Source organism: Silurus meridionalis, chromosome 12 (genome assembly GCF_014805685.1).
Source record: "Silurus meridionalis isolate SWU-2019-XX chromosome 12, ASM1480568v1, whole genome shotgun sequence".
NCBI classification, from domain to species: domain Eukaryota; kingdom Metazoa; phylum Chordata; class Actinopteri; order Siluriformes; family Siluridae; genus Silurus; species Silurus meridionalis.
This window is the reverse complement of record NC_060895.1, coordinates 8,490,459-8,504,125: the sequence shown is the minus strand read 5'-3', so window position 1 is coordinate 8,504,125 and position 13,667 is coordinate 8,490,459. Positions and strand designations below refer to the sequence as shown.

The following is a 13,667-nucleotide window of genomic DNA, read 5'->3' as shown; positions in this document are numbered from 1 at the left end:
ATCTTTAGTACAATGTACACTAAAAGAACAAAAGTACTGGGACACCTGACTTTACCAGCAATATATTATTTTTCCCCACACTGTTACCACAAAGCTGGAGGCACTCAATTGTAAAGGATGTCTTCAGATGTGGTAGCATTACATTTTCCTAGTCTAATTTTCACTTTAACTGGGAGACTTAATCCTGTTTCAGCACAGTGTGCCCCATTACAAAAAGCATGTAGCCTACAATAGAGCTCTGACCTCAGCCCCATTGAACACCTTTGGAACACTGACCGCAGTCCAGGGCTCCTAACAATACATCAGTAGCTGACTTTACTAACACCCTTGTGGCTGAATGAGCACAAATATCCACAACCACACTCCAAAATCTAATGGAACATCTTCCCAGAAGATTTGAGGTTATTTAAACAGCAAATGCGAACGAAGCAGTGTGCAAGTAGTGTTTTTTTCTCTTTTTTTTTTATTTAACTGCCACATTAAACAAGAAACAAAATTGCCCTTACAGCGGATGATTAAATTTGATGATTATAGCCCAATATACATCTATGTACACACCTAATTATTATTATTTAAAAATAACAACTAGGCATCAATGCATAATAAATATTTACATTTAAAGCTTATAGCTTGACATACTTGTGTGGATTTTTTCTCATGCAGAAAAGATTACCTTCAAAAACGCCACATCACCGCAAGAGTTCACCCAGGGGGATGATGCTATCATTGTGTGCGATGTGATTAGCTCGCCACCACCCACTGTCATGTGGAAATACAAAAGGGCAAAAATCCAGTTTGACAAAGATGGTACGACTCTCTTTCTTTCTTTCTTTCTTTCTTTCTTTCTTTCTTTCTTTCTTTCTTTCTAACTTCTGCAATAATATCTATTGACTGCATTTGTAATGTTATGTATAATACCTTTAGGATCTATGTTTGTCCATTTACCAGTCATCAGGGAAAGCAGCTGAGCTCTCTATTGCCAAGCACTGAATAGACGCCTGTTTTGTTCCAAACCAGTGAACCAGAACAGATAACAAAGCCAATAACGAATTATTGACAGAGAGCATAATTCGTGGCATGACTTATATTCTCTTGAAATAAGCTGTCAATCCAATTTAATTTACAAAGCAAATAGGACTATTTCGACTTGTGTGTAAAATCTTCTCTTACAGTTCGCTTCAAGATGTTGGACAACAACCACCTGCAGATCAGAGGGATCAGAAAGGCAGATGAAGGCGTGTACACCTGCGAGGGCCGCATTATGGCTCGAGGCGAGATTGACTTCCGTGATATCAGAGTTGTAGTGAACGGTGAGCCCTCCGTGCTTTTATTTGCACTTTAAAAGGTTTCGCGGTTTCGGGCTAAATTGCTGTTTGTCACATTCGGGTGCCACGCTGTTCCACCCAGACGCTCATTATAGTGATTTGGTCTGAATGAAGTAATTTACTGCTGAGTTTTCGATATAAAAAACGACAATAAACATTGACCAGAACACACAGAAAAAGGAAAATACCATCTACTTTTTACCATCTACTATATGGACAAAACTTTGTGGACGTCTGACTTTTTTGTGGACGTCTGTTTTTTTAAGATTTTATTACACATTCAGTACACATTTACTGTAATAATATGCTCCGCTCTTTCGGGAAGATTTTCCACTAGATTTTGGAGTGTGCACCACAAGGGTGTTGGTAAAGCCAGGTACTGATGTAGGGTGAGGAGGCCTGTGCAGTCAGCGTTCCAGTTCATCCCAAAGTTGAGTGTTGAGTAAGGTTGAAGCCTGTAGAAGGCCACTTGCTTTGTGCACAGTGTCACATTGTTCTGGAACATGTTTGGGTCTGCTCGTTCATTTGAAGTAAAATTCCTGTAAAAATATGTCACATATGGCTATATGGCACATAAAGCTAGCTGTCCCAATTCTTTTGTCCATGTAGCATTTATTAAATGTTTGCAAAGGCTGTTTTGTTTCAATTTGAGATTCAATTTCATCCAAATGCGAAAGGGAGTCAAGCTTTTCATCTTTTTTTTATTTTTCTTTCTAACATTATAGCTGTGAGAGACTACTTTTCAAAATCCCATTCCTATCCACTACACATACACAATCATATTTATGGGCCACATTAGAATGAAAGTATTTTAAAAGGTGTCACTAAACACACATCACACAAAAAGACATTTAGCGGAAGCTCATATCTGTACACCTTTTGCTTTCTAGATTTCTGTTGAAGCTAAGTGAGGAGAGTCACTATTGCTGTAAATTCCTTTAGAAAGTCTGAAAACGGAGCTGTAACCTGATATTATAAAATAAACAATAACAAATAAAAACTATTATTTTTTTTTTACTCCTGCAAGCTTTATATTGGTTTTATTTATGGTTTACTGGTATAATATGCTATAGTGTTGCAAAATACAAATGCACAAATTGAACAGAAATAATGGTCAATTATTGCAAAATATCTAAATGCTGCAGCACTCGTTCGTCTGTTTTTTTAAGCCGGTTTCTGCACCTGACGCACAGCACAATGACTCAACTTCTTTGATGGACCTTTGCGAGGGCTGTTTCGAGTAGAACCCGTCTTTGAAAACCTCTGTGTGACACTGGCCACTGCACTGTAACTCAGTTTCAGGGTGTTACTGATCTTATAGCCTCACCATATTTGTGGAGAGCAACAATTCTAATTCTCAAATCTTTAGAGTTCTTTGCCATGAGGTGCCATGTTGAACATCCAGTGGTCAGTATGATAGAATTGTACTCAAAGCACCAAATTTTTACTGCTCTAATACAAGATTTTTTAATTCCATTAATTGAATTATAATTTGTATGGCTGTATTTAAACCCATGACCTTCCGATCAGAAGTCTCACATCTTATTCACTGAGCTACCACTTCCCTAGATTGTGTATTGCTTCATGGCACTTGGTGGTGGTGGACGAAGTACACAAACAATGTAGTTGAGTTAAAGTAGAAATACAGTAGGAAAAATATTACTTCAGTTAAAGTAAAAGTGCTCCCTTTAAACTTTGCCTATTTGTACTATAATATGACTATAATGTCCTATTATCATTTTTGTCACAAGTCTCTTAATCAGCTCAGTTTATGTTAAAAGACTCTAATGTTACTCTTAGCACAGCGATCTATTAATAGAATGATATTATTTAGTCAAACAAACTGATTGATATCTATTAAAATGATCATGAGCCCAAAACTTCTCAGAGTCAGAAGTTTCTTCTATCCTTTATTACGCACAAAGGTTCTGCTTGCTGTTGATTTGATGCTGAACTGTATGTTGGTGTTTAGTAGATACCACCAAGTGCCAATCAAAACAAGTTAAAAACTCATAAATAAAAAGGAACGATTGATTTTACAAAATGTAGTCGAGTAAAAAGTAAGATATTCGAAATGTAGTGAAGTTAAAGTGAAAGTCCTCCCAGATGGAAATACGTCAGTAAAGTATAGATAAGTGGAAAAGCTGGATATGAATTTCTTCAGTCCTTTGATGTCTAGCCTTAATTCACAGTTTAAAGAATTGCAATTAATCCAGAATACTGTATAATTTTCTTTTTTTATACTGTTGATCAGTGTGCACAAATTGATGACTTAAGGTCATGGAATCATAATGTGTCTGTGTAACATAATCTGTTGAATATGATGTTCTGTCCTGTAAAAACAGTTTTGAAGGGTAAGATGACTAAAAACTTATTTGCTACATTTTATATTGTTCGTAAGTTTGTGCGTTTTAACCTCTGTTTGGACAAAATGTGAAATCTGCATTTTTTTTTACATTTATTTCTATTATATTCAAATAGTTTTTATTAGAGCTGTCAATTGAATCATATATTTAATTGTGATTAATCACATGATTGTCATGAGATAATAGCAACTTAATTGCACAAATTTTATCTGTTCTAAATGAACCTTAAATTAATACTTTTCAAGTTTTTAATACTCTTTTCCACATGGGCATGGACTTCATGCAAATGTATGTTTGGAAATATTGAAATCATACTCAAGATAGAGCAAGAAGGCAAAATATATTTTTGTACATTTTTTAAAGTAATTATGGTGTTAAAAAATTAGGTGAATCATCAGGACACCAAACGGAACTTTTGCTATGTTTCCACACGGACGGTTTTAAATGCCGGATGTGTGCACATTAGCAGATTTTGTGCTTGATTTGAGACTTGGTGCATCAGTAAAACAAATGTTTAGTGATTAAAAAAAATATATATATATGTTTATATATTTTTTTGTATCAGAGTCAAGAAAGGATGTCGTGTATAAACGTGTGTTGCGTTGAAGGTTTCAACTTTGCCTCTTTCATATTTTTTATATTTTTAATAAAAATGGTCAAACAGAAATGTACTGTATGCTGCATTGAGTTAGGGTTAATAGAATAAGTGCCGTTAAAATGAATTAAAAATAATTTGTGTGCATAATAAAGACACACCTCGTTTTAAAGTGTGTAACTCGTACGCAATCCTTGAATATTGCCTTAGTCTGTAGTTATGTCTGATGTCTAAAAGCGTTAGATGTGTGCAATTTTAGTTTCAAATCCTTTTTGCTTATGCACTAGACTCTGAAAACAGCTCTGAGAAAACGCAATAATAATGGATTATCACTATGTTCAGCATTAAAAAAATTCTTCTTCCTTCTTTCCATCAGTCGTTCCCACTATCAGAGTACGACAAGCAGAGGTGAACGCCACTGCCGACATCAGCCACTCTGCCATGCTGGCCTGCGACGCAGACGGCTTCCCCGAACCCACAATTACATGGACACGGTAAGCTCGTCTTCACCATCTAGCAATGAAAGAGGGCTATTCATAAGCCCCCATCCAGCTTTCCAGCCACTTCTCCCCGTGTCGGGCGTGTGTTCTGATTAAGAGATCAAAGGACAGCAGAGAAATCCTCTGAATAAAAGTAAAGAACATTTGTGCACAACACGGTCGAGGGCAAGCCGGAGCACATCATTAGTAGTTTTGAAGGATGCCTATTCTCCTGGCAGCTCTCATCTCCTGAGTGGGGCTCCCTGGGGAGGTTGCGAGGGAAGTGTAAAAATCTGGCCCACAGTTTTCTGATGGGGGTTGTGTTATGTTTATTGCCTATTTGATGATGGGCGATGGGTGTGTTTCTATTGCCAAGAAATGACTGCCCAATCCCAAAGCTCTTGTTTCTACAAAAAAATAAATAAAAGGAATGCTGTTATTTCATGCGACTAGAAAACCTTTTTTTTTTTTTTTTTAATAAAACCAAATGCTGAAAATTCTCAGAGGATCTTTTCAGCTGGTTTTGTTTTTTGGCTGTGCATTAAGATAGTATATCCAATAGTTCTCTCAGGAGCGAGGTTCTTCTGGAGACCGGGGATAAGTACAGCTTCAATGAAGACGGCTCGGAGATCACGATAATGGATGTGAGGAAGCTGGATGAGGGCGATTACACCTGCATTGCCAGGAACAAAGCTGGGACGAGCGAAGAAGAAGCCAGCCTCCGAGTTTTTGGTAACTATTTACATTTCACAAAAAAACAAAAAAACTTTTTTATCAAGTGGGAAAAACAATTCTAACTCTCAAATTGTGTGTCGTTAGTAAAACCCAAAATCACATACTTGGAAAACCAAACCACGACGGAGATGGAGGAGCAGATCAGGTTGACGTGCGAGGCCACCGGAGACCCAACGCCAAGCATTACATGGAGCTTCGGTGCTCACGTCTTTGCCGAGGGAGAACAGGTACTTCAGTCTTTGTTCTGCCAGTGTTTGATAAAGTCCCAGAGCTAGCGTAGCCATCTTTCATCTCTAAGGTGAAAATGCATGTACAATGCTGAGGATGGAGCTGCCTATGGCTGTTTTACACATAAGATTTGTTTCTGTCTACAGGAGCATCTAAAGAGGATTTATCAGGTATGAGATCAGAGCAGCAGGTACAGTAAGTCGAATCTCTAGAAAGCCGACCAAAATCATTCGCGCCGTTCCATTAATCCGCGTAATCTGATAACTATCAGACAAGGCGCCTGCAACAGTTATTTCCTCCTACTAAAATTTATTTTGAACTAAAGCCTTGATTCTATCAGGGGATTATGGCATGAAAATTAAAAAAGATATATATGCAAAAGGCCTTTCTATTTCAGCAGCCTTTACAGTAGTTTTGTTGCTGCACTCACATTCAGTTTGAAATACGAAGTGCCTCAATAGTGTGGCACTTGAAATTCTTTTGTGCCATCACCGGGTCAATATGACTTACCTAATGCTTTTATTCTTTTTGCAAATCCGTCCTCATTTTTCAATCCGTCGTCATTTCCATCATGCAGACATGTGCATGTTCATTGGATGTCGTTTAGACGAGTGGCTCAACCATTTTTTATTTCTTCAATCATACTGTGTTGACACAGGGCATACCATGGTCCTAGTGAAAAGAAAAATAATTAGCAGTGGTGCTATTTATTTATTTAGCAATTTGCCGGTTCGATCCTTTTTTTCCTCCATGCTACAACAGTGTTTGGATTTTGAAATGAGCTTTAAAAAAGATATCTGCGAAAGGCAAGTGGCCATCTCGCTGCTAATTATTTTTGCTGAATATGTCACTCCTCTGTGGTCTCTAAAGCTCGCCATCCAAACTACACACACCACCTACACAGTCAGTAAAAAAGCAGTGCTGCCTGCTGAAGCACTCATCATCAGCCACTTTGCTGGAAAAATGAAGCATTATTCTCTCAGCGTGATTTCAGTGGCTCGGCTCATGTCGAAACTCGGTGCAAAGTAACGCAGCTTCCTTCCCGGATTTTCTCCTAAGTAATATGACGTGCATGTGAAATGGATTTTTATGATGGTCTTTTAAAACTGTCTGAAAGCTCTGCATGATGCATGCGATTGCCTGTTCGCTCAGCTTTAAAAAAAAAGAAAAAAGAAAATGAAAGAAGAAAAAATTCAAACGCCTGGGTACACTTTTGCACAAAAATGACCTGTCAGATGTCCTTTGATTTTTTTTTTTCCTTTTCTTTTTCATCCTTTTCACCTTTTTTTAAAAATAGATATTCATCTTTTCCTCTAGGAGACCTCTTGCTCATAGCTCATCAGCTGTATTTGTGCTATTTGGTGCAATAAATGAGATGGTTTATAACTCTGTCGTATTTTTCCAGCTCTAGCCTGGTTAACAAGGGTGCCTGACAAATGAGAGGGTTGTAAAGGCAGTAGGCTTGAAGTTCTGGGGCAATAAAGCCTGGAGTGTATGCATCAGGAGCCAGAGGAAAACCGGGTTTCTGTATGTGAACAAGACCTAATACATAAGACACTTTCTCCTGTTTTCATTTCCCCCCTCCTATCTGTGCTTCTCTCCTCTGTGTCAACTTTTCCATGACTCACCTGTAAAACAGATTAGTGCCTGAAGTCAGACACATGGCATTAAATATTAAATCTAGCCAGAGATGGAGATAGCTCTGAAAAGAGAGAGACGTTTAAATTATGCCTTTGAAAAGAGCAAGTCTCAGAAATGATATTTCACTAGCTCCAAGGTACTGTAGTTCCTGAGGGTTTTTTTTTTTTTTTTTGGGCAACAGATATAGTCTGGGATAAGCGTCTCATTGAACAGCCCATGTCATCAGCAGATTCAATGAAAGCTTAGATTATTCTTGTCATGGATTGGTCGGTCTTTCCGAGCACTTACATCCATGTTCGAATGCTGAGAACAGTTCGAAGTGAGAAGATATCCACTCACTCTGGTCTGTCTGATGAAATAAAGTTATTGATCCAGTTCTTCCTCTGCTCCTGACAGCCACTCTGCAGTGTGCAATATTTCCTGCACCTCAGAAGCCAACCCCCACATCACTCGGAATGCACAAATGCATCTCTGCTTTCATACGAGATGATTGATGATGCTTTCCACATCTGCATGCAAGCTTTCTGAGCATCCCTGATTTTCTTTCCTTCCTCGTTAAATCTCACACAGAGGATCTTTCCTTTGCCGTGCACTTGCACCGATTTCATATTTCATGCTTGTTTACAGATGTCTTTGTGAAGCCCAGATGGCGCTGTCTGTTCCTTTAATTAATTTGTATTTTCTGTACATTATTGAAGAACTGCAACTGAGGTCCCACCCAGTTTGCCAAAACACCCTCATAAGGGTCACGCACAGGGATCCTCTAACAAGCTGTAATGTAATGAACTGTTGCTATTTTACATGCCAAAGGTCTCGTGCATAAACTGAAAGGGATGTTAATTTATTAATTTGCTTTTAATGTAATTTGTCTATGACAGGGTTGGGGTGTGTAGGTTGTCTTTTCTAGGAATTTGTACAAAAATACAAATTGGATGGGATTACACACACTTTCGAACTCAAAACTAGAGGCAAATTAGCATAACCAGTCTCTCTACTAGGGATGTGCATCGGCCGATGCATAGCCAACGATACGATACATTATAGATACACATGAAGCAGCTACTGATGCGATATGACGCTATAGGATTCACTCTTTTTAGATAGTGCACAAAAATAAATAGAAAAAAGATTAAATGAACCAGACTTTCTTTTCCTGTTCTGTCTCCAGGAAGATGCAGCTCTACCTCTGCCATGTTAATCTCTATTCTATGTGACACTCAGGACATGCCTCGGTCTCCGTAGTGCGATACGTACTATTCAGATAGCACAGTGGTGCTGAGAGAGCGTGCTGGAGAAGCAGTTTAGTGAGAAGAAATCAATCTACATATAAAAAATTGGTCAAAAATTATTGGTCACTTTCTAAATAACTATAGCGATGTATCGTGATACAAATGCTAACTTGAATCAGATGCAGTTTTTTAAAATCAATGAATCACACAACTTTTATGCCGATGCACCGATGCGAATCAGTGAATCTTACCATCCCTACTCTCTACTGACATATTTTTGGGAGGCCGAAGAAAACCTGAGAACCTGTAGAATACGTGATGGTGTGTTCTAAGTATACTAGTTCTAGTTTAGTGATTGTGATTGTACCATGTGCCACATTAAATATTCTTACATTCTCCAATCTTCCACGTTCTCACACTCTGTGAGACGATCCTAATACGATTTCTGGAACAGACTGTGCGATAACGTGTTTTTCAAATCAGATGAAACGATACAGACCGATTTTATGTTAGGGAAAGCATAAAAATAGTTTCCTACGCTCAGAATAGTGAATAAGCTCCGTGAACAGGGTGTTTGCATGATCATTTGCTACAGCAGCTATTAGTGGTATAATGGTACACAGACGTCACGGTTCAGTACGTACTTCATTTTGTCACAGTTAAGGTTAATTTTTGTACGGTTGGGGGAAGAAATGAAAAACATAAAACTGCTTGTAGTTTTTTTTATTAACGCTTTTGATTAACATTTGTGATCATCAACAGTTTACATTTTTAAAACAATTTTAATAAAATGCCTGCTTGGTTAAAGAATATATAAAATTATATTTTATAATATTTTATAAATTAAATATATAAAATTAAATGAAATACATCCAATTAATGCAATAGATTTTTTTATTATATTTATTAAACTGAGTAATCGATTCAATTGCCACAAATTAATTTGATTAAGTAAAATTTAAAAAAACCTTATTTGGCATGTGTTTTACATTTAAATATTACATTTTAAAATGTTCTACTTATTTGTTAAAAAATGCTGAAATTAGTAGAACAGTTGTGTTCATTCCTTCCATCTTTTATTCATTCACTCCCTCGATATGCAGAGTGTAGCCACAGTAACACTGCACTAACGCTTGTTTCTTTTTATACCCTTGGCATTGTTGTGTATGTTTTCAAGTTTAATAATCATAAGAAAAATGTGCTTAAAGTGGGAGGCAGAGACTAAACTAACTTGCAGTCTGCTACTTAATACGTTCCTGAGGGAACTCATGTTTTAAACTATGTTCCAAACGTAAAAAGTATTGTATTAGCGGAATGAAACGCCTGTACAGAAGAAGTTCAGTACGAATACGTGTACCGTTTTGCCCTTAGAAACAATACATCTGAAGACTTGTTTAAGTCGGAATTTTTATTTGCCACGTACACGATCATTTGCAGTACAACAAGAACTGCTATTGTCAGGTCTGAGATATAAAAATTTAAAAAGTAGAATAAAAATAGTTGTAATGGTTGATTACAACTAGAATAATGGTTTATAATAAAATCAAATGGCAATGAATAAAATAATAATAATAATCTAGCTTTATATATTCTAAATTATATAAAAAGAATCCGTGATCAGCCTTTACATACTCCAGTGTGTTCGATATTTTTTTTACGTTTATTTTCATGTTTCTTTCGTGTCCCTTTTGCTCATGTATGATGAGACCTTATAGCGACGTTCAGTTTGCTGCTACAATTTAACAAACTGTTCATCTTTTAAAACCATTATATTTAGTTTTATGCTTGCATTCCGTGATATGTTTGGGGCTGTCTCGTGAGTTTTGTGTAATCATATCAATCTCTTGTTGGAAGATTTTAGACAGTGTCGTAGCAGCAGTCATATTCAAGATTTAATCAAAATTTTCCGACGCAGCCGGAATTTTGTCATCAGTTGTCATTGGTCGCAGCTGCACTAAATTGGCTATCGGTGAGCACGTCACTACCAACGAAAGATTTGCCTTCAGGATATGTGGTGGTGCCTGTGACAGCAAAATCAGGCTGGAATATCTCACAGCCAAATCTGGGGTAGCAATTATACTTGCGAATAGTCCAACCCTTGAATTTAAACAGGTTATTCTAATTAACTTACTACTCCTAATGGGAGCAGCCGAAAGAAGAAGAAGAAGAAGAAGAAGAAGATATTAGCTCTAAATAGTTTTTTTTTTTCTGGTTAGATCTTACACTGTATATGTGGAGTTTCTGTTCATTTCCTCTAGTTCACATGGGTTTTTCTCAGACTTCTCTGACTTTCTTTAAAAAGAAAACACTAGTAATGCTAAATAGGCCCTAGGTGTGACTGAGTGTGTGTGTGTGTGTGTGTGTGTGTGTGTGTGCGTGCGTATGGTACACCTTGCAATGGACTGGCATCCCATTAAGGATGAATTAAGGATGTCTTGCCCCTACTGTTACTGGGATAGGCTCCAAAAACACTTAAACCCAGACCGGTACAGAGTGGTTACTAAAAATACACTTTAAACTCATTTAACATGAAGCCATATTACTGTATTATTTATGGACTTAATAATAAACTACTAGAATTTTATTTGACGCTCACTGTCAGTATAGACTTATATACCGCCTGTATAGATTTGCAAATATAAAAAAAAATTAAAATAGGAAAACTTTACCTAGTTCCTTAACCTTTATATAAACAGTATTAAAGGGTTCATTACTAACTAAAATACTAACTGCGTTGACAACGCTTTGAGAATGCTTTCGTGTTGTCCACGCTCTGAATCACATATGTAAAACGCGCTAGTTCCTGGGGTTCGCAAATGGACCTCGCAGAGGGTTTTGTGACGGGCTTGTCCTTTTCTCCAACCTCACCTGCTCGGTCCAGGCATCGGAAGCACGCTTTTTGGAGTTCGAATTTGGTTTTCAAAGCCACTTAAGAGACTGGTTCGAAGCCCCGGGAAGTGACAGATCTGAAGACATTTTCAATAAGAGGGCTTCGACCAAAAAGTCCTGACACGGTACGTTCTCATTATACGATGCCTGCCCTGCCCTGGCAACCCCAGGAAACTGGTCTGTTAACCCTGCTAAGAAATGTGCTTTAGGGCACAGCCAGCTCCAGCGAACACTCTTCTCGGTTTCTGCCCGGCATCGTAGCGAACCTGGAGAGCTCACGGCCTCCTTTGAGGCCAATAGAGCTGCACCAGGGCGTAGCCTCTCGCCATACCAGAGGTCAGTCTCGAAAGACTGATACACTTAAGGGACTACCTAGCAACTTGGGAAGTTCTGCCAGAGATGTCTCAGTGGGTCCTGCGGACTGTAGATAGAGGCTACAAGATTAAGTTTGGGTCTCGTCTGCCACGGTTCTACAGGGTTAGTCCCACCCAGGTGGAAACCGAGCAGACTCTGGTCATGGCATAAGTAGTAAACGCTCTCCTGAGGAAGGAGTCCATTGAGGTGGTCTCTCCATCAGACAGAGAGTCCGGGTTCTACAGCCGGTAATTCATAGTTCCCACAAAGGACAGAGGGTTGCATCCTATTTAAGATCTATGTTAGCTGACCCGCTCACTTATGAGACTCAGGTTTAAGATGCTGACCATCAAGCAGGTGGTGTCTCAGATCAGATCCGAGGACTGGTTTATGATGGTAGATCTAAAGGATGCATGTATCCATCCTCCCTTCTCACAGGAAGCCGGAGAGTAGCAATATCGGGTCCTTCCTTTTGAGCTTGCCCTTACTAACCCTCTTACCTTTCCTCCCCGACCTCAGAAGTCACCACGTGTTAATCCGTTCGGACAACACCTCAGTGGTCTCGTACATCAACCGCCAGGAGGGTCTGCGCTTACTCTTCCTGTACAGGCTGGCAAGCCAAATCCTCCTGTGCTCTCCTTGAGAGCAGCATACATCCCAGGCGGCCTGAACAAAGCAGCAGATGCCCTGTCAAGACAGGGGTTTAGACCCGGAGAATGGCGGCTCCACTCTCATGTGGTGGAGCAGATCTGGGGAAAATTCAGCAGGGCTTAACTAGACCTGTTTGTGTCTCAAGAGACGTTGCACCGTCCTCTCTGGGTCTCCCTTACTTTTACAGCCTCTCTAAGGCTGGATGCCATGTCTCGGGTGTGGCTAAGGCTATGACTGTACACCTTTCCTCCATCGCACTGCCTCCGGGAGTTCTGAAAAGAGAGTGCGCCAGGATGGAGTCTGTCTCCTTTTGGTGGCTCCAAGGTGGCCAGGCAGACCATGCTTTGCGAACTATCTGCTAGCCCTATTCAAACACCCTCCCTGGGAGATTCCACAGTTGTGGAGGTTGTGGCTGTGGCCCCTGAGGGGGCACAGCTCCGAGGTTCCAGTCTTGCCACCGAGGTGGTAGAGACCGTTCTCCATTTCTAAGCTCCTTTCACGAGGAGGTAATATGCCGCAAGATGGGTCCTGTTCAATGTGTGGTGCGAGCAGCACCATTTGGATCCAGTTAACTGCCCGGTTGGTTCAGTGCTGGAAATTCTTCAAAAACGGTTCGCCTAAGGGTTGGCTTCATCCAACCTCAAAGTCCACGTGTCCCCCCGCCTTGGCGGGGCAATCACTCGGCAGAGACTCAAGGATGAACGGTGCTGGGTGGGACCTGGAGGATCTATCTAAGCGCCCTTTTGAGTCATTGGCCGAGGCTTCTTAGAGGCACCTCACAGTCAAGACTGTGTTCCTCTTGGCTATTTGCTTTCTTAAGAGAGTAGGGGATCTACACACCTGGACATAATTGTTGGTACCCTTTGGTCAATGAAAGAAAAACTCACAATGCTCACAGAAAAAAAACTTTAATATTACTTTTGTCAGATTAAATACAAATTCTATGAATGTTAACCAATGAAAGTCAGACATTGCTTTTCAACCATGCTTCAACGGAATTATCTAAAAAAAGAAACTCATGGAACAGGCCTGGAAAAAATTATGGTACCCCTAACTTAATATTTTGTTGCACAACCTTTCGAGGCAATCACTGCAATCAGACGATTCCTGTAACTGTTACATCTGCACCTCTGGCAGGTATTTTGGCCCACTCCTCATGAGCAAACTGCTCCAGT

At 39.4% G+C, this 13,667-nt stretch overlaps 1 protein-coding gene across 5 annotated transcripts in view; it reads left to right on the top strand.

Moving 5' to 3' along the window:
• Nucleotides 1-13,667, top strand: part of ncam1b (neural cell adhesion molecule 1b) — a 121,084-nt gene that overhangs the window by 52,794 nt on the left and 54,623 nt on the right. For 3 of the 5 annotated variants that reach the window (XM_046862756.1, XM_046862755.1, XM_046862759.1), the window contains exons 4-9: nt 664-807; nt 1,173-1,310; nt 4,663-4,780; nt 5,328-5,497; nt 5,585-5,727; nt 5,875-5,898. In XM_046862756.1, the coding sequence (XP_046718712.1) occupies nt 664-807; nt 1,173-1,310; nt 4,663-4,780; nt 5,328-5,497; nt 5,585-5,727; nt 5,875-5,898 (737 nt within the window). The remainder of the gene's footprint in view (nt 1-663; nt 808-1,172; nt 1,311-4,662; nt 4,781-5,327; nt 5,498-5,584; nt 5,728-5,874; nt 5,899-13,667) is intronic. The other 2 variants (XM_046862758.1, XM_046862757.1) reach the window with 1 other exon arrangement.